The sequence below is a fragment of the Stegostoma tigrinum genome, chromosome 28 (genome assembly GCF_030684315.1).
Source record: "Stegostoma tigrinum isolate sSteTig4 chromosome 28, sSteTig4.hap1, whole genome shotgun sequence".
Classification (NCBI taxonomy): Eukaryota; Metazoa; Chordata; class Chondrichthyes; order Orectolobiformes; family Stegostomatidae; genus Stegostoma; species Stegostoma tigrinum.
The window spans coordinates 39076011-39095936 of NC_081381.1; the positions used below are offsets into that span (position 1 = coordinate 39076011).

General features: G+C 50.8%; 1 protein-coding gene across 4 annotated transcripts in view; it reads left to right on the plus strand.

Annotated features, from left to right (window-relative positions):
• The window catches only part of mtor (mechanistic target of rapamycin kinase), a 366257-nt gene that overhangs the window by 25771 nt on the left and 320560 nt on the right, over window positions 1-19926 (plus strand). For all 4 annotated transcript variants that reach the window (XM_048561203.2, XM_048561201.2, XM_048561202.2 and 1 more), the window contains 4 exons: window positions 362-594; window positions 4447-4647; window positions 6204-6338; window positions 7490-7765. In XM_048561203.2, the coding sequence (XP_048417160.1) occupies window positions 362-594; window positions 4447-4647; window positions 6204-6338; window positions 7490-7765 (845 nt within the window). The remainder of the gene's footprint in view (window positions 1-361; window positions 595-4446; window positions 4648-6203; window positions 6339-7489; window positions 7766-19926) is intronic.

A 19926-nucleotide genomic window follows, 5' to 3' on the forward strand; every position in this document is an offset into this window, starting at 1 on the left:
TTCAGATTTCCTTTTGAAACACATCTGCAGTAGGCAGTGTTTAGGGGTGCCTGTAGCAAAGGGTGTCAATAATATTTATTTCATGATCAAAATTTAGTGATTTACTTCTGAATGGCTAACCACAGAACAAGTAATCCAGTACGTTAGAAGAAATTATTATGTATAGTCTAATTAAACTAGAGTGCGATAATACATTGCCTTATTGTATGTTTTGTTTGCTGATTCAATAATTATAGTATAGTATAGAAATTAGTGAAGTGTGAATTTTTTAAACAAGTTATTGTGTTAATATGTTTGCTATACAAATCTCCCTTTCTTTCCTTTTTTTGATGTGCATGCTTTTTGTTTATTCCCAATGCAGTGAGTCTGATTGGAGTTGAAGGAGGAAATGCCACCCGAATTACACGCTTTGCCAATTATTTACGTAATCTGCTCCCATCCAGTGATCCTGTTGTTATGGAAATGGCTTCAAAAGCCATGGGCCGTCTTTCCATGGCTGGTGATACCTTTACAGCTGAATATGTTGAATTTGAAGTCAAACGTGCACTTGAATGGCTAGGAGCAGATCGTAATGAGGGGAGACGTCATGCTGCTGTAAGTCTTGTCTTGGGCTTGTTTTTCAACACTAGGCACGTAAATCAAAGAATAGATCTTATTTATGGAAGGAGGAAGAATTTGTTCACTTGTCTAATCACAAATGATAACTCATTTTACAAATATAGTTTAATTTATTTTAATTTCACTTACCCTATTAATTGGAATATCTTGTTAACTGCAAGAAGATATCAATGCAGTTTTCTTTTATAACCTTCCCTTTCATGTGTGGAAGTCAATTCCCTCTAGTAAGTGCATTACAAATACCGTACAGACACGCATGGAACATTTTCTGATGTGAAATTAGTAGAGATTTTAGTTCTTAAAACTTCTAAAGCAAATTGAGATGCAGAAATGATAAAATTTGATCTCCTGAATGCATATAACGCAGATGCCTGTGCCTCTGTCAGTCCTTTTAGTTTCAGAAATGTATTAACTTGCCAATTTTCTTACCAGTAAATGAACAGCCAACTTGAAACATGTTAAATATTTAAAATTAAATAACCTAAATTTATAATAAAATCAACAGGTCTGATTAATTTCTCAAAAAGCAATTTTAATTGCCATTTCTAACTGAGTTTTATCGTTTAAAACTAATTTGGGGTGGAATGAGCATTTTTCTTTGGAGAGCCAAACGTTTTCCATGTAACAAAAGGAACAGTTTTTGAGAGACTGACAAGCTTTTCTAAAAATGCGGATCTCTAAAATAATTCACGTACAACAAATCACAATGAATATATGGCAGAATTCTTGAACTTAACATTTCTTAAACAATAAATGTTTGATCAGTGTTGTTTGTGGTGTTGGAAGGAACATTGATTGGGTTTAGAAGGAGACCTCAACCTTATTTTTAGAATTGTGATTGAATCCATCAGAACCACTAGGAAACACATTTCAATTTAATTTTCATCCAAAGGGTGGTACCTCAATGTTGACCTCCACAATGACTGACATGAACTGAACTGTGTAAGACTGACAACCTCTTTTACGTGTTTAAGCCTGACATATGACGTGAATTCTCAAACTGTTGAGTTGAGATTGCACTAACCTGATGTTCAGTAACACAGCATCGCTGAGATTTACTCTTTAACCAAGAAGTGTAGAAAATTAATTTATTTTGGATTCTATTTAAATGCTTTACTGCAATGCTACCCTTCTATCTGTTCCCAATAGTAGTGACTTGTACTGAGATAGAGAAAGGGTTGGCCTACTCAAGGACAAAGGAGAGATGTTATGCGAGGAGTCAGAGAAAATGAGAAAGATTCTTAATGAGTACGTTGTGTCGGTGTTCACTGAGGAGAGGTTCATGATGGATGTTGAGGTTAGCGCTAGATGTTTGATTACTCTAGGTCAAGTCGGCATAAGGAGAGGGTAAGTGTGGGGTATTCGAAAAGGCATTAGGGTGGACCGGTCCCCAGGTCCAGATGGGATCTATCCCAGGTTACTGAGGGAAGTGAGAGAGGAAATAGATGGGGCCTTAACAGATATCTTTGCAGCATCCTTGAGTACGGGTGAGGTCCTGGAAAACTGGAGAATTGCTAATGTTGTCCCCTTGTTTAAGAAGGTTAACAAGGATAATCCAGGCAATTATAGATTGGTGAGCCTGATGTCAGTGTTGGGGAAGCTGCTGGAGAAGATACTGAGGGATAAGATCTACTTACATTCAGAAGAAATTAGTGATAGGTTTGGTGCGGGGAAGGTCATGTCTTACCAACTTGATAGAATTCTTTTGAGGTAGTGACAAAGTTGGTAGATGAGGAAGGGCTGTGGATGTCTGATACATTGACATGAGCAAAGCATTTGATAAGGTTCCCATTGGTAGGCTGATGTAGAAAGTGAAGTCGCCTGGGGTCCAGGGTGTACTGGCTAGAATAGATGGGGAACTGTCTGGGCAATAGGAGGCAGAGAGTTGTAGTGGCAGAGAGTTACTTAAAATGGAGAATTTTGACCTGTGGTGTTCCACAGGGATCCATGTTGGGACCACTGTTGTTTGTGATATACATAAATGATCCAGAGGAAGGTATAGATGGTCTAATTAGCAAGTTTGTAGATGACACTAAGATCAGTGAAGAAGTAGATAGTGAAGGGGACTGTCAGAGAATGCAGCAGAATATAGATAGGTTGGAGAGTTAGGCGGAGAAATGACAGATGGAATTCAATCCAGGCAAATGTGTGGTGATGCGTTTTAGAAGATTCAATTCAAGAGCGAACTATGTGGTAAATGGAAAAGCCCTGGGGAAAATCGATGCACAGAGAGATCTGGGTGTTCGGGTCCCTTGTACCCTGAAGGTGGCAACGCAGGTGGATAGAGTGGTCAAGAAGGCATACAGCATATTTTCATTCATTGGACAGGGTATTGAGTACAAGAGTTGGCAGGTCATGTTACAGTTGTATAGGACTTTGGTTCAACCACATTTGGAATACTGCGTACAGTTCTGGTCAACACATTACCAGAAGGATGTGAATGCTTTGGAGAGAGTGCAGAGGAGATTCACGAGGATGTTGCCTGGTATGGAAGGCGCTAGCTATGAAGAGTGGTTGACTAGATTAGGATTATTTACATTAGAAAGACGGAGGTTGAGAGGGGCCTTGATTTGAGGTTTATAAAATCATGACAGGTATAGACAGGGTGGGTAGCAAGAAGCTTTTTCCCCAGAGTGGGGAACTCAATTACTAGCGGGTCAAGATTTCAAGGTGAGAGGGGAAAAGTTTTTAAGGGAGATGTGCGTGGAAAGTTCTTTATGCAGAGGGTGGTGGGTGCCCGGAATGAGTTGCCAGTAGAGGCGGGCACGATAGCGTCATTTAAGATATATCTAGTCAGAAACTTGAATGGGCAGAGAGCAGAAGGATTCAGATCCTTGGAAAATAGGTGACAGGTTTAGATAGAGGATCTGGATCGGTACAGGCTTGGAGGGCCAAAGGGCCTGTTCCTATGCTGTAATTTTCTTTGTTCTTTGTTCATGACTACTGGCAGTTACTTGTTATCTTGCACAATAAGTGCATACTATGTTTGAGAATAGAGGATGGCAGCAAACATTTGACCATTGAAGCACTGCAGCGGTGTCTGTGGCTGACAATACCTGACCACATACGCAATGCCCACAGGAGTTGCTGGGAAGTTAGATTTAGAAGATTTGACTTGATTTGTTTGTTAGTCTTTCTATGTTCTGCACTCCCACCATGGTATTGAGGACAGTGCAAATTTAATCTCCACAACACCTTGACACAACTTGGATCAATGCCCAAAACTGGGACTTTTCTGGTTTGGTTTGGCCAGCCACTGAATAAGCTTTTTAAGCTATTACCCAGAATATGTTTTCCATTTATTGAGCTGAGAAGCGCTTTGAATTTTGATTTATCTGGTGGGAAAAGTTGAATTATCAAGAATAAGTTCACAGTGGTAAAGTCTATATTTTGTTGAGGTTGTTTTCCAATTTCAGGAAAAAAAAATTTGCACAAGATCGACATTAGGAAAGACGTCTTGCTTTTCAATGCATGTTTAATTTTGAAACACTTTGCTTTATGTGTGTCCTTAGCAACTGAGATCCCTCTGTGCATATGGTTTCAAGAATACTATTTCTTTGTAATGCTTGGATCTGTTTTCAAAGAGCCCTGTGCTTTTCTTCTGAAGTGGAATATCCTACAATATAAAGATAACACTGCTTGTTTGAGTTGAAAATTCCTGAGGCTAAGGCTGATTCTATCACTGGTTTAATTCTTGAAGAAAAATTAGTGTTTTGCTAAATTCTTTTAATAAATGGCACTCTATGTTTGATTTAAAAAATTGAGAACGAGATATTTAGTTTGACATTTAATGCAATGAAAATTAAGAACTCCGCATTTTTTTTTCAGGTTCTGGTGTTGCGGGAATTGGCTGTTAGTGCACCTACGTTTTTCTTCCAACAAGTGCAGGCCTTTTTTGACAATATATTTTATGCAGTCTGGGACTCGAAGCAGGCCATAAGGGAAGGCGCTGTTGCTGCCTTGCGTGCGTGTCTGATTCTTACGACTCAGAGGGAGACCAAAGAAATGCAGAAGCCCCAGTGGTACAGGGTAAGTGATTAAATAATTGCTATCAACATACAATTGGCAGTTGTGGTCAGCTGGCTTGCCAAGCTGTTTCATTGTTCCACAGACAATTCATTACCCTGCTGGGTAACATCATTGGTGCAGCCTGCAATGAAGCACCATTGTGTTTTCCCACCTGGTATTTAAACTCGAGTCCATTGAGCTGGATTACCTCACTTCTGGTTTTCCTTCGCAATGGAGTGATATGGGGTCGAGTTCTATGTGTTGTTGGTGACCTTCTTCGTGGAGTACCAGGCTTCTAGGAACTCCCGTGCTTGTCTCTGCTTTGTTTGTCCCAAGATCTTGGTGTTACCCTAGTTGAGTTGGTGGTTCTCCATATCCATGTGGATAGAGATGACTGAGTGTTGTTTGTGTCTTTTTGTAGCTAATTGTGTTTGTGTACCCTTGTCGTTAATTTCCTTCCTGTTTGTCCAATGTAGTGTTTGTCATAGTCTCTGCAGGGATTCTTGTGTATGACGTTAGTCCTGTCCCTAGTGGGTAGTGATTTGGGTGAACAGTTGTCGTAGGGTTGATGAGGGTTTGTGCACTCTTCTGATGTCCAGTGGTCGGGGGAGTCTTACAGTTAGTTCCGATGAGTTCCTGATGTAAGGTAGCGTGATAATTGTGCAGGAGTGTGTAGTATCTTCCTGGTGTTGTTCATTTAGCAGGCATCTTCTGACCCAGTTTTTCGGATATCTATTGTTGGGTTCCAACCTGAAATATCAACTTTCCTGCTATATTGATGCTGCCTGGCCTGTTGACTCCAACATCTGCAGTTCTTGCTATCTCCGAGACATTAAAATAGTTTGGTTTTGATGCATTGATTTTTCCTGTACTTTTCTTTGACAGTTTTCTTCACCACATATAAAAATATTGAAAATGGGGAGGAAAAAAAAAAGTTTGGCTGATAATGAGTCTTTTTGCTTTTCAAATAGTATAGGAACGCAGTGCATCGTAAGAATGGATGTGTTAGCTGAAGCATTGGCAAGTCATGTGATTAAACATTCAGCGTAAACTTAACTGCATTTGGCTACTCAGCTTTAACAATTGATTGTGAACTGCATTAACTGGCCTTTGTTGTGCCACTGAAAATGCCAAAATTGACTTCTGTGTTTCTGGTTTAAGTTAATGTTGCTAAAATGTTGGCTGTTTTAAAAATTCTGTTACATCCATGTAACATCTGCTTGAAAAAATGGAAGCTAGAAAATCTCTTACTGCAATATTGCCGAGATACACCCAGTGTACACAACATATCCCTTAGGCTCTGTGGTGAAATGTGAGCACATTGATAGCTGTATTTCTGGTAACAGTTAACTATTAAGTTTCTTTAAACCCAAAGGAAAATAGCCTCAGAAACTTAATTCACCATAAACTGGAAATTCAGTTCTTCAGTGATAATGGGAACTGTGTTGGGGTTGGAGCAGAGGGAACGGAGGGCTGCCCTTGGGGTTGGAGCGGAGGACTGCCCTTCAGTTCTTCAGTTTTCTTTCCAAAATTTAGAAGCTGTTAATTCAAATTGGTTTTTGATGTTTTACATCTAGCAAACCTTTGAAGAGGCAGAGAAGGGTTTCGATGAGACCTTGGCTAAAGAGAAAGGCATGAATCGTGATGATCGTATACATGGTGCTTTACTTATTCTAAATGAACTGATCCGAATCAGCAGCATGGAGGGAGAGGTACGTTTAGGGTTAATTTTCTACCAGTCACTAAGAATACTTGTATTATTTGTCTCTGTCAGTTAGGTGAAAATGCTGGAAATTTTACTGACACTGCAGGAGTGCAGTTTGTTCTGAGATAGTTTTAGGTGAGTTAGTGCCTTTTATGAAGGCTAAACAGCATTTCTTCACATCCAAGTTGTACCATTGCAGCTGTGATACTGCCCAGAAATTCCAGTGCAGGGGATGTATGTATGTGATTGTATGCATTCTGGCAAACCCCACCTCTGTCAATTATTTTGGCAAAATTAGAAGTCTGTGGATCTTGTTCTTTTGTTGTATGCTGTACACGTAGGATTTAAACTGCTGTGATTTAGATCAGCATTGACTGAACACATAAACTGTAACTATATGCTGAGCTAACAGTAATTGTCAAATAGTACCTAATCATGACAGTTGCTGTTCTATATCATAACTTTAATAGATTAATTTTCATTGTAAAATATTTAAATACTTTGGTTTGCTGGTTCATATAGTTACTGAATAACTAGTTGGAAAGATTAGTTCATTCATTTTAATATCTTCGCTCTCAAAAAACTTTGGTTTCTACTCCTTTTTCTTTCTTCCAGATCCCACCCCCCCCACCCCCCCGCCCCCGACACCCATGAAAGTATACTTTTGGCATTGATCTTGATCTGCCCTTCAGTCACTTTTAGTTATGGAAGTAAGTATTCTGGTATCCTGCTGTTGAAAGATACAAGTTAATCTGATGTATAAATTGGATTTCCTGCTGCAGTTGTTTCTAGTGTTTGGAAAACCAAGTAGTGAAAGAGTGTTCAAATCGCTAACTCCACCAGCCAAACGTCTCTTTCAGCCATCGTGCCTATGGATCTGCTGATGGGTTTTGTTTTACCAAGAAATAATTAATCATGTTCAACATTTTAAATATATTTCACAAGCATTGTAGGTGAGGACTGAAAAGCTTTCTTTAAAACTAGAGTGAGGCTGGAGCTGAAAATGCCTTTTTAAAACTTCATATTGAGCTAAATCTTGCAGTCATATGGACTTTTGGGATAACAATTTGAGTCAAAGTTCTTCATTGCATGTATTGTTTTTTGAACACAATGTTCAATGCAATATTGTTTTTATGTTCACTTTTATTTTTAACAAAGCGCTTGCGTGAAGAGATGGAGGACATTACCCAACAGCAATTAGTACATGATAAGTACTGCAAGGAGTTGATGGGATTTGGGGCTAAACCCCGTCACATTACATCCTTCACAAGTTTCCAGTCTGCACAGCCCCAACAATCAAATGCTCTCCTTGGACTTCTCGGATACAGTACACCACAGGGCATTACGGTATTTGGAACAACACCGGCTCCATCTAAACCAACTTTGGTGGAAAGCAGATACTGCCGTGAATACATGGAAGTGCGATTTGAACAGGTAGCAACATTTTGCTTAATGTTAGCTTTTTATTGTACGTTCTTGGCTATATATGTTCCATGTATGCAATTTTAATTAACTCTGTGTAGATCACACTGGTTGTTTACATGGGCTTTTAGCACTGGAAGCACAGTGTGTAACTGGCTTTGCATTTTTGCATAGTGTAGTATCAGCCTGCCACTGCCCTTGCTTGACAGCATGTTTTGTTTCTTATCCCCAACATTCTTGGTTGAAAACGTGGAACCTTCATTGTCCTTTAACTAGTGATGGTCTCAATAGTAGAATCACACAGCTCAGAAGGAGGTAACTTGAGACTTCGTGCCTATGCTGACTCTTTGGATAGCAATCTAAATCAATTTTACTCTTCTTCTGTTTGTCGCCTTGTCCTATAAACTTTTCTCTTTCAGATATGTTTGAACTTTAAAGGTCTGTTCCTGTACTGAATATTGTATCTGTTTGACATTTTTTTTTGAAAGTTATTGTTCGATCTTTCCAGCTGCTTTCACCATCTTTTTCAGGCAGAGGATTCCAGGTAATTAGATATATTTGAATTCTCTGCCATTAGCGTCAACTTATTTTGTAAGATTGTTTTAAAATCCAGGAATGAAGTGTTTTTGTTTTCAATCTAAATGGTGAGTTATATAGTTACAAAATGTAAGAAGCTATGTATGAAGACAGACAGACAGGATCTGGTGGATTTATGTCACAGGAGGCTTGAATAGATAGTGCAACTCCACCTTTTATTATACCACATGATGTCAAATTTTGCAATGACATTCAATACCTATGATGTGGAAATGCCTGTGTTGGACTGGGGAGGACAGGTCAGAAATCACACGGCACTAGGTTTTACAGTCCAACAGGTCTGTTTGAAAACACAAGCTTTCAGAGTCTCAGTCCTTCTTCAGGTGTTAGTGAGAGAGGCCGTATCAGACACAGAATTTATAAGTAAAAGGTCAAAGACTCACAACACTGAGGAATACTGTAAACAAACGTAAGATGATTTTAAATCTATAATCAGTTAGGAGATTTTAATTGATTAATTAAACCAGTTCTGAGGAACGGTCATGGAACCAAAATGTTAACTCTTTTTTTTCCCTTCTCAGACGGTGCCTGACCTGCTAGGCTTTTCCAGCAACTTTTTGTTCCTAATTCATAGAATCCCCAGTTCTTTCGGTTTTTGTTTAGAAGGTTTTAATTGATTAATATGTACATGAAAATCTCCAAATTAGTTTCATATCATGATTTTGAGAGAACTAAGACATTTATCAGTGTAAAGAAGAGGTCACATTTTGGGTCAGACAATGCAGGTGTGAGGCCTTAGTTAGTTTTGTTTGTGTTCCAGCTGGTGTCAGACTGGTTTTATTTCTAAAGTAGTTATCGACTGCCTGTCTATAAATGGTGTGCTTTTTGAACAAAATGTGACTAAAAATGCAAATTCACCCCATAATTTGTGTGTCTTTGTGTGTCTGTGTGTGTCTGTGTGTGTGTGTGTGAGAATGAGTGACTCGACAGAGAGAGTGAGCGACCAAGTGGACCGGGAGAGAGGGAGAGCGAGCGTGCGTGATCGGACAGGTACAGGAGGTGTGGGGAAGCTAGCGTGTGTAAGCAGAGGCGGGGGAGCTAGTGTGTGCAAGTGGATGAGGAGAGGGGGAGGGGAAGGGAGACAGGCACAGGGGAAGTGGAAGTGAATGTGCACAAGTGGACAGGGACAGGGGGAGGGGAAGCGTAAGCGAACGCACGTGAACTGACAGGGACAGGGAAAGCGGATGGGGACACGGATGGGGACAGAGCGTGGTAGTGAGGGAGCAAGAGGGAGGGGGGGGGGGGTAGAGCCCGAGCGGACAGAGAGGAGGATAGCGGGGGAGTGCGAGCGGAGAGAGAGCGGGGGAGCGCAAACGTGGGCGGAGACATAACGGGGGAGCATGAGGCGCAGGCGGACAGAGAGCTGGGGAGTGCGGGTGCGCGTTAGGAGCGAGAGCTGGGGGGAGCAAGTGCGCGTTAGGAGCGAGAGCTGGGGGAGCGAGCACGGGTTAGGAGAGAGAGCTGGAGGGCGCGTGCGCGCTTTAGGGGAGAGAGAGCTGGGGAGCGCGAGAGTGAGCGTGTGTGGGGACAGAGAGAGAGGGGGAGCGAGCGACCGAGCGCACGCCCAGACAGAGAGAGAGGGGGTGGGAGACAGCAAGTGCGTGGACAGAGAGAGAGAGGAGGGGGGAAATAGTGAGCGTGCGCACGGACCGCGAGAGAGGGGGAGGGAGAGAGCGCGTGAACAGAGAGCGACGGGAGGGAGAGTCCGAGCACACGTGCGGACAGAGAGAGAGAGAGGGGGAGTGAGTGACCGAGCGCATGCGCGTGGACAGAGGGAGAGGGGGAGTGAGCGACCGAGTGCGTGCGTGTGTGGATAGAGAGAGAGGGGGAGAGGGGGAGCGAGCGCGCGAGTGCACACCTGGACAGAGAGAGAGAGAGAGAGAGAGAGAGAGCGTGAGAGGCGGGGAGGGAGACAGAGAGGAGCGGGGAGAGAGTGAGCGTGCGCGCGGACCGCGAGAGAGGGGGAGGGAGCGAGCGCGCGGACAGAGGGAGAGGGCAGCGAGGGAGCGGGTGCGCGGACAGACGGAGAGGGACAGGGACAGCGAGGGAGCGGGCGCGCGGACAGAGGGAGAGTGGCAGCAGGGGAGCGAGAGAGGGGCAGCGAGGGAGTGGGCGCGCGGGGAGCGGGAGAGGGGCAGTGAGGGGGGCAGCGAGGGAGCGGGCGCACGGGCAGAGGGAGGCGGGGGGAGGGGGGTAACGAACGAGCGACCGAGCACCTGCACGGACAGAGAGGGGGGCTAGGGAGACACCGAGCGCGTGGAGAGAGAGAGAGCGCAGGGGGGAGAGAACGAGCGTGCGCGCGGACAGAGGGAGAGGGGGGGAGGGAGAGAGCGCGCGCGCGTGGACACAGAGAGAGAGAGGGCGAGGGAGCGTGCGCGCAGACAGAGAGGGGGGGAGGGAGAGAGTGAGAGAGAGAGCGTGAGCGTGAGTGTGTGTGGACGAGAGAGGGAGCGCGCGCGCGAGAGTGAGTGATGGAGAGGGAGAGAGAGAGAGAGAGAGAGAGAGAGAGAGGGTTAGTGGTCAGAGAGGGAGAGAGAACGTGCGCGAGAACGAGCAGACAGAGAGAGAGAGAGGATGAGTGACAAAGATGGAGAACGCGCATGAGAGCGTGTGGACAAGGAGGGTGAGAGAGTGAGAGATCTCGAGACGGAGTGGACAGAGAGAGAGATTGTGTGAGCGAGTGGCCAGAGAGAGAGGGGGATGGTCGAGCGAGCGTGCGGTCAGATAGAGAGAGGGAGCAAGAGAACAAGCGGACAGAGAGAGTGGGAGCGAACGTGCGTGTGTGCTGACAGAGACGGGGAGGGAGAGAGCGAACGCGTTAGGAGAGAGAGCTGGGGAGCGCGAGCGCGCGTTAGGAGAGAGAGCTGGGGAGCGCGAGCGCGCGTTGCGAGAGTGAGCGTGCACGGGGATAGACAGAGAGGGGGAGGGAGACAGCGAGTGCGTGGACAGAGAGAGAGGAGGGGAGAGAGAGTGAGCGTGCGCGCGGACCGCGAGAGAGGGGGTGGGAGCGAGCGCGCGGACAGAGGGAGGGGGGAGCGAGCGCGTGGACAGAGGGAGGGGGGAGCGAGGGAGCGTGCGCGCGGACAGGGAGCGAGGGAGCGTGCGCGCGGACAGAGGGCGACGGGGAGCGAGGGAGCGAGCGCGCGGACAGAGGGCGACGGGGAGCGAGGGAACGAGCGCGCGGACAGAGGGCGACGGGGAGCGAGGGAGCGAGCGCGCGGACAGAGGGCGACGGGGAGCGAGGGAGCGAGCGCGCGGACAGAGGGCGACGGGGAGCGAGGGAGCGAGCGCGCGGACAGAGGGCGACGGGGAGCGAGGGAGCGAGCGCGCGGACAGAGGGCGACGGGGAGCGAGGGAACGAGCGCGCGGACAGAGGGCGACGGGGAGCGAGGGAGCGAGCGCGCGGACAGAGGGCGACGGGGAGCGAGGGAGCGAGCGCGCGGACAGAGGGCGACGGGGAGCGAGGGAGCGAGCGCGCGGAGAGGGCGACGGGGAGCGAGGGAGCGAGCGCGCGGACAGAGGGCGACGGGGAGCGAGGGAGCGAGCGCGCGGACAGAGGGCGACGGGGAGCGAGGGAGCGAGCGCGCGGACAGAGGGCGACGGGGAGCGAGGGAGCGAGCGCGCGGACAGAGGGCGACGGGGAGCGAGGGAGCGAGCGCGCGGACAGAGGGCGACGGGGAGCGAGGGAGCGAGCGCGCGGACAGAGGGCGACGGGGAGCGAGGGAGCGAGCGCGCGGACAGAGGGCGACGGGGAGCGAGGGAGCGAGCGCGCGGACAGAGGGCGACGGGGAGCGAGGGAGCGAGCGCGCGGACAGAGGGCGACGGGGAGCGAGGGAGCGAGCGCGCGGACAGAGGGCGACGGGGAGCGAGGGAGCGAGCGCGCGGACAGAGGGCGACGGGGAGCGAGGGAGCGAGCGCGCGGACAGAGGGCGACGGGGAGCGAGGGAGCGAGCGCGCGGACAGAGGGCGACGGGGAGCGAGGGAGCGAGCGCGCGGACAGAGGGCGACGGGGAGCGAGGGAGCGAGCGCGCGGACAGAGGGCGACGGGGAGCGAGGGAGCGAGCGCGCGGACAGAGGGCGACGGGGAGCGAGGGAGCGAGCGCGCGGACAGAGGGCGACGGGGAGCGAGGGAGCGAGCGCGCGGACAGAGGGCGACGGGGAGCGAGGGAGCGAGCGCGCGGACAGAGGGCGACGGGGAGCGAGGGAGCGAGCGCGCGGACAGAGGGCGACGGGGAGCGAGGGAGCGAGCGCGCGGACAGAGGGCGACGGGGAGCGAGGGAGCGAGCGCGCGGACAGAGGGCGACGGGGAGCGAGGGAGCGAGCGCGCGGACAGAGGGCGACGGGGAGCGAGGGAGCGAGCGCGCGGACAGAGGGCGACGGGGAGCGAGGGAGCGAGCGCGCGGACAGAGGGCGACGGGGAGCGAGGGAGCGAGCGCGCGGACAGAGGGCGACGGGGAGCGAGGGAGCGAGCGCGCGGACAGAGGGCGACGGGGAGCGAGGGAGCGAGCGCGCGGACAGAGGGCGACGGGGAGCGAGGGAGCGAGCGCGCGGACAGAGGGCGACGGGGAGCGAGGGAGCGAGCGCGCGGACAGAGGGCGACGGGGAGCGAGGGAGCGAGCGCGCGGACAGAGGGCGACGGGGAGCGAGGGAGCGAGCGCGCGGACAGAGGGCGACGGGGAGCGAGGGAGCGAGCGCGCGGACAGAGGGCGACGGGGAGCGAGGGAGCGAGCGCGCGGACAGAGGGCGACGGGGAGCGAGGGAGCGAGCGCGCGGACAGAGGGCGACGGGGAGCGAGGGAGCGAGCGCGCGGACAGAGGGCGACGGGGAGCGAGGGAGCGAGCGCGCGGACAGAGGGCGACGGGGAGCGAGGGAGCGAGCGCGCGGACAGAGGGCGACGGGGAGCGAGGGAGCGAGCGCGCGGACAGAGGGCGACGGGGAGCGAGGGAGCGAGCGCGCGGACAGAGGGCGACGGGGAGCGAGGGAGCGAGCGCGCGGACAGAGGGCGACGGGGAGCGAGGGAGCGAGCGCGCGGACAGAGGGCGACGGGGAGCGAGGGAGCGAGCGCGCGGACAGAGGGCGACGGGGAGCGAGGGAGCGAGCGCGCGGACAGAGGGCGACGGGGAGCGAGGGAGCGAGCGCGCGGACAGAGGGCGACGGGGAGCGAGGGAGCGAGCGCGCGGACAGAGGGCGACGGGGAGCGAGGGAGCGAGCGCGCGGACAGAGGGCGACGGGGAGCGAGGGAGCGAGCGCGCGGACAGAGGGCGACGGGGAGCGAGGGAGCGAGCGCGCGGACAGAGGGCGACGGGGAGCGAGGGAGCGAGCGCGCGGACAGAGGGCGACGGGGAGCGAGGGAGCGAGCGCGCGGACAGAGGGCGACGGGGAGCGAGGGAGCGAGCGCGCGGACAGAGGGCGACGGGGAGCGAGGGAGCGAGCGCGCGGACAGAGGGCGACGGGGAGCGAGGGAGCGAGCGCGCGGACAGAGGGCGACGGGGAGCGAGGGAGCGAGCGCGCGGACAGAGGGCGACGGGGAGCGAGGGAGCGAGCGCGCGGACAGAGGGCGACGGGGAGCGAGGGAGCGAGCGCGCGGACAGAGGGCGACGGGGAGCGAGGGAGCGAGCGCGCGGACAGAGGGCGACGGGGAGCGAGGGAGCGAGCGCGCGGACAGAGGGCGACGGGGAGCGAGGGAGCGAGCGCGCGGACAGAGGGCGACGGGGAGCGAGGGAGCGAGCGCGCGGACAGAGGGCGACGGGGAGCGAGGGAGCGAGCGCGCGGACAGAGGGCGACGGGGAGCGAGGGAGCGAGCGCGCGGACAGAGGGCGACGGGGAGCGAGGGAGCGAGCGCGCGGACAGAGGGCGACGGGGAGCGAGGGAGCGAGCGCGCGGACAGAGGGCGACGGGGAGCGAGGGAGCGAGCGCGCGGACAGAGGGCGACGGGGAGCGAGGGAGCGAGCGCGCGGACAGAGGGCGACGGGGAGCGAGGGAGCGAGCGCGCGGACAGAGGGCGACGGGGAGCGAGGGAGCGAGCGCGCGGACAGAGGGCGACGGGGAGCGAGGGAGCGAGCGCGCGGACAGAGGGCGACGGGGAGCGAGGGAGCGAGCGCGCGGACAGAGGGCGACGGGGAGCGAGGGAGCGAGCGCGCGGACAGAGGGCGACGGGGAGCGAGGGAGCGAGCGCGCGGACAGAGGGCGACGGGGAGCGAGGGAGCGAGCGCGCGGACAGAGGGCGACGGGGAGCGAGGGAGCGAGCGCGCGGACAGAGGGCGACGGGGAGCGAGGGAGCGAGCGCGCGGACAGAGGGCGACGGGGAGCGAGGGAGCGAGCGCGCGGACAGAGGGCGACGGGGAGCGAGGGAGCGAGCGCGCGGACAGAGGGCGACGGGGAGCGAGGGAGCGAGCGCGCGGACAGAGGGCGACGGGGAGCGAGGGAGCGAGCGCGCGGACAGAGGGCGACGGGGAGCGAGGGAGCGAGCGCGCGGACAGAGGGCGACGGGGAGCGAGGGAGCGAGCGCGCGGACAGAGGGCGACGGGGAGCGAGGGAGCGAGCGCGCGGACAGAGGGCGACGGGGAGCGAGGGAGCGAGCGCGCGGACAGAGGGCGACGGGGAGCGAGGGAGCGCGCGCGCGGACAGAGGGCGACGGGGAGCGAGGGAGCGAGCGCGCGGACAGAGGGCGACGGGGAGCGAGGGAGCGAGCGCGCGGACAGAGGGCGACGGGGAGCGAGGGAGCGCGCGCGAGAGTGAGTGATGGAGAGAGAGAGAGAGGGTGAGTGGTCAGAGAGGGAGAGAGAACGTGCACGAGAATGATTGACAGAGATAGAGAACGCGCATGAGAGCGGGTGGACAGAGAGAGTGAGAGATCTCGAGACGGAGTGGACAGAGAGAGAGATTGTGTGAGCGAGTGGACAGAGAGAGAGGTGGATGGTCGAGCGAGCGTGCGGTCAGATAGAGAGGTGGAGCGAGAGAACAAGCGGACAGAGAGCGAGAGCGCGCATGGGCAGAGAGAGGGGGAGCGAACGCGTGCGCGCGCAGATAGAGACGGGCTGGGAGAGAGCGAGCGCGTATTCAGGGAGAGAGCGAGCGCATAGAGAGAGGGGGGGAGGCGAGAGTGCGCACAGACAGAGAGAGGGGGAGGGAGAGAGGGCGGGAGGGAGCGCATGTGCGGACAGAGGGAGAGGGCGAGGGTGTTTGTGCACAGACAGAGAGAGAGGGGAGAGAGAGAGAGTGAGAGAGAAAGAGCGTGAGCGTGTGTTAGTGGACTGAGAGAGAGAGCGAGTGGGCAAGTGAGTGGACAGAGAGTGAGCTCGCGAGTGAGTGGGTTGCCGAGAGAGGGAGCGTGCGCAAGAGCGAGCGGACACAGAGGGAGAGAGAGCGTGCGTGAGAGTGACCGATAGAAAGAGGGTGAGTGGACAGAGAGGGAGAGAGAACGTGTGCGAGAGCGAGCGGATAGAGAGAGAGAGAGGATGAGTGGACAGAGAGGGAGAGAGAGAGATCACGAGAGCACGCGGACAGAGAGTGGGAGAGAGAGAGAAATCGTGCATAAGAGCAAGTAGGCAGAGCGAGGTCATGCGCGAGAGCAAGCAGACAGACAGGGGGAGATCTCTGTGTGCATGGGAGGGGATGTGTGTGTGTGCGCGCGTGGGAGGGTGGGTGTGTGTGTGTGTGCATTGGACAGGGTCAGTGTGTGTGTGCACGTCGGAGGGGTAGGAGTATGTGTGTGCGGGTATTGTGGGTGTGGAGTGTGTGTGTGCGCGAGTGGGTGGGGGTGGAGTGTCTTAAGGGGGAGAGGAGGAGAGTGTGTGTGAGGGGGGGAGAGGAGGAGAGTGTGTGTGAGGAGGGGAGAAGCGGAGTGTGTTTGTGAGTGGGGGGAAGGAAAGGCGGAGTATGTGTGTGGGTGGAGAGGCGGAGTGTGTGTTTCAGTGGAGGGGGAGAGGTGGAGTGTGTGTGGGTGGAGGGGGAGAGGTGGAGTGTGTGTGGGTGGAGGGGGAGAGGTGGAGTGTGTGTGGGTGGAGGGGGGGAGAGGTGGAGTGTGTGTGTGTGTGGGTGGAGGAGGGGAGAGGCAGTGTGTTTGAGTTGGGGGCTGTGTGTGTGCTTTTGTGGGATGGTGTGTGTGGGTGTGGTGTGGGAGGGTGTGTGTGTTGGCGTGTGTGTGAGGGTGCGTGCGTGTGGGAGGGTGCGTGTGTGTGCGTGTGTGTGGGTGTGGATGGGTGTGTGTGTGGGGTTGGGGTGAGGTATGTGTGTGTCTGGGTGGGGAGGGTGTGTTTGTGTTTTGGCGGGAAGGTGTGTGTGTGTGTGTTTGTGTGGCTGGAGGGTGAGTTTGTGTGTGGGGGTGTGGGGTGTTGGGGTGTCTGTGTGGTGTTTGTGTAGGAGGGGGTGTGTCTGTGTGTCTGTATGTGTCTGTGTGTGTGTGTGATGGTGTTTGTGTATGTGTGTGTGTGTGGGAGTGTGTGTGTGTGTGTGGGAGGGTGTGGTTGTGTGTGTTCCTCACCACTGATAATAAAAAATGCTGCATCAAGAGATTGAATGATCTCTGGTAAACGCTCTTAACTCTCTTGATGGGCACATAATAGTAGCATCTTTAATAAGGATTTACAGTGTTCAGTTACAATTATGTTATCAGATTATCCAAGCAACCAGTAGTAAAGAAGACTTCTCACAGCTAGCCAACCAGTAAATAAAGAGGTCTAGCACTGTAAACCACTCCTTAAAGGTTTTATTCAAAGTAAAATAAAAATTGGGATTTTGTTAATAAGTTACAAGCAAAAATACCATGAAATGCAAATTAAAAGCATTTTAAAAATATAACTAATCATGGACCTACTTAGTCATACAGCATCGAAAAAACAGACCCTTCAGTCCAACCAGTTCATACCAACCATAATCCCAAACTAAATTAGTCTGAAGAAAGGCCTAGGCCCGAAACGTCAGCTTTCCTGCTCCTATGATGCTGCTTGGCCTGCTGTGTTCATCCAGCTCTGCACCTTGTGACCTCAGATTCTCCAGCATCTGCAGTTCCTACTATCTCTAAACTAGTCCCAACTGCCTGCATTTGGCGCATGTCCTTCCAAACATTTCTTATTCATGTATTTATCTAATACCTTTTCAACATTGTAACTGTATCCCAATCCGCCTCTACTTCTGGGAGTTCATTCTGTTTACGAACCACTGTTTGTGTAAAAGAGAAGTTGCCTCTCCTGCCTTTTTTAAATCTTTCTCCTCTCAACTTAAAATAATGCCCCCGGTCTTGAAATCCCTCAGGAAAAGACACCTGCCATTTACCTTATCTATACCCCTTATTATGCTCCTCATTATTCTGTAAACCTCTATAAGGTCTAAGGTTTTAGCCAAGATTTGTAGCTTGGGTTGTGGGTGAGGTTGCTGATTTGCTCGCCATTTTCATTCAGACATTTTGTCACCATGCTAGCTAACATCATGAGTGAGGCCTCTGATGAAGCCATGTTGTTCTACTCCGCTTGGAATTTATACTGTCAAACCTGTTCTGGTAAGTAGTGGCATTCCTGATTTTGCTCCGGTTAAATTCCAAGTGGAGTAGAACAACATTGCTTCATCGGAGGCCTCACTGATGATGTTACCTAGCATAATGCGGAAACGCCTGAATGAAAACAAATCAGCAGCCTCTCCTCTATAAGGTCATGTCTCCATCTCCTATGCTGCTATGTAAAAAGTCTCAGCCTATCCAGCTTCTTTTAATAACTGAAACCCTCTATTCCTGGCAACAACTTGTTAAATCTCTTCTGAGAAAGCTAAAAATAAATCAGAATAAAACTCTTATACTTCTGAAATGTAATAACTGTGACAAATCTAGAAATAAGCCTGAATCTCTGAAGCAGCTGCAAAATCCATGCTACTCTCGATCCACTATTTTCAAATTAGAGTTTTTCCTCCGTCATCATTGTCTATGTGCAGCTATGATCAAAACATCTGTGGGATTTTTGTTATGATCCCAGCTAATGCTAACACTGAACATGTCAGATCCCAGTGTGAAATCTAGTTTGATAGACCACAAGTTTTAATTATTTGCTTTCCATTTAATCCAAAGATCACTTTCAAAGTATTCACAAGAGACAGTCAATGTACTTCTAACAAAAGAATGTTAAAGTTAATTTTGTTTAAAAAGAAGCACAGGTGAGATTAAGCTACCCAAATTAATCGAGGAAGAAATTCCTGTGCTAATAGTTTGCCTAGAAAATGAACTTGGCAGCAGAGCACCATTTTGGGCAGTCTGATTTTCTTTTCTGAATTTACTTGGCTATTGTATTTTTAAGATAATGCAATGTGGGAGTTGTGTATTATTTCCAGGCTTACAGGGAGTGTAAATGTGTCATGTTTCAAAAAGGTCATTGGTGATTGTTGCACATTTTAAACCTTTGTTACAAAATTTAACAGACATTTGGCAAGGTATATGATTAGAAAGGGCTTAGAAGGCTATGGGCTAAATGCAGACAAATGGGACTAGTTTAGTTTGGAAAACTTGGTCGGCATAGACGAGTTGGACTGAAGGGTCTGTTTCCGTGCTGTGTGACTGTGATTCTATTCATAAATGTATCTTTGCTTGAGTAAAATTTTTGTAGAGGTTTGATACAACTGAGGCCATTCCAGAGGCCATTTAAATATTAACCCTGTTGTTGTGGGTCTGGAGTCAAAGCTAGGCCAGACCAGGTAAGGATAACAGATTTTCTTCTCTACAGGACATTAGTGAACCGGATAGATTTTCACAACAGTTGACAATGGTTGCCCTGAGAGGACCTTTGTGATTCTACATTTTATTAATTTTAACTTCCACTGGCTTCTGTGGTGGGATTTGAAGCTATATCCCCAGATCAGTAACGTCAGCCTGGGGATTACTTGCAGTGGTGTTGCCAGAAAGCACCACCTCCTGATGTGATAATGTTATGAAATCTAAGAGAAATGAAATTGGATGGACCTTCTGGCATCGACCTAGGTACCAAAACCAATAATGACAAACACAACCCATCCTTAATAACATCTGGGAGTTAGTGCCAGAATTAGGACAACTGTTTCACAGACTAGTCAAGCAATAGTATATAAATATCTAGAATTAAAAGTCGAATGATCGTTGTGAACGTATCATCTAAAAGCCTATCTGGATCACTTGTACCCTTTAGGGAATTGCCATTCTTACGTGGTCTGACCTACATGTATAACCAAATTGAAAGGAAAATCATGCAATGTAGCAAAGATTAGTTTTAAACAAGAGGATTCGAAAAGTTTGAAAAGCCAAAAAAGGAAAATAAATCATGAGAGTAAACTAGCAAGTAATGAAAAAAGGGCAGTAAGAGCTGCTTTACATATATAAAAAGCAAGAGAAAGTCAAAGTGAAGGTAGACTTCTTAGTGAATGAGGCCGGAGAAATAATGATGAGGAACCCGGAAACGACAGAGGTGTTGAATAAATACTTTCCGTCAGTCTTCATGGTACAGGACATTCATAGCATTCCAAAAATGCTAAATAATCAAGGAAGCAGGCAAGGAGGAAATAGGTACAATAACTATGACTAAGGAAAATGTGCGAGGGGAATTGATGGACCTAAGGGTTGTTAA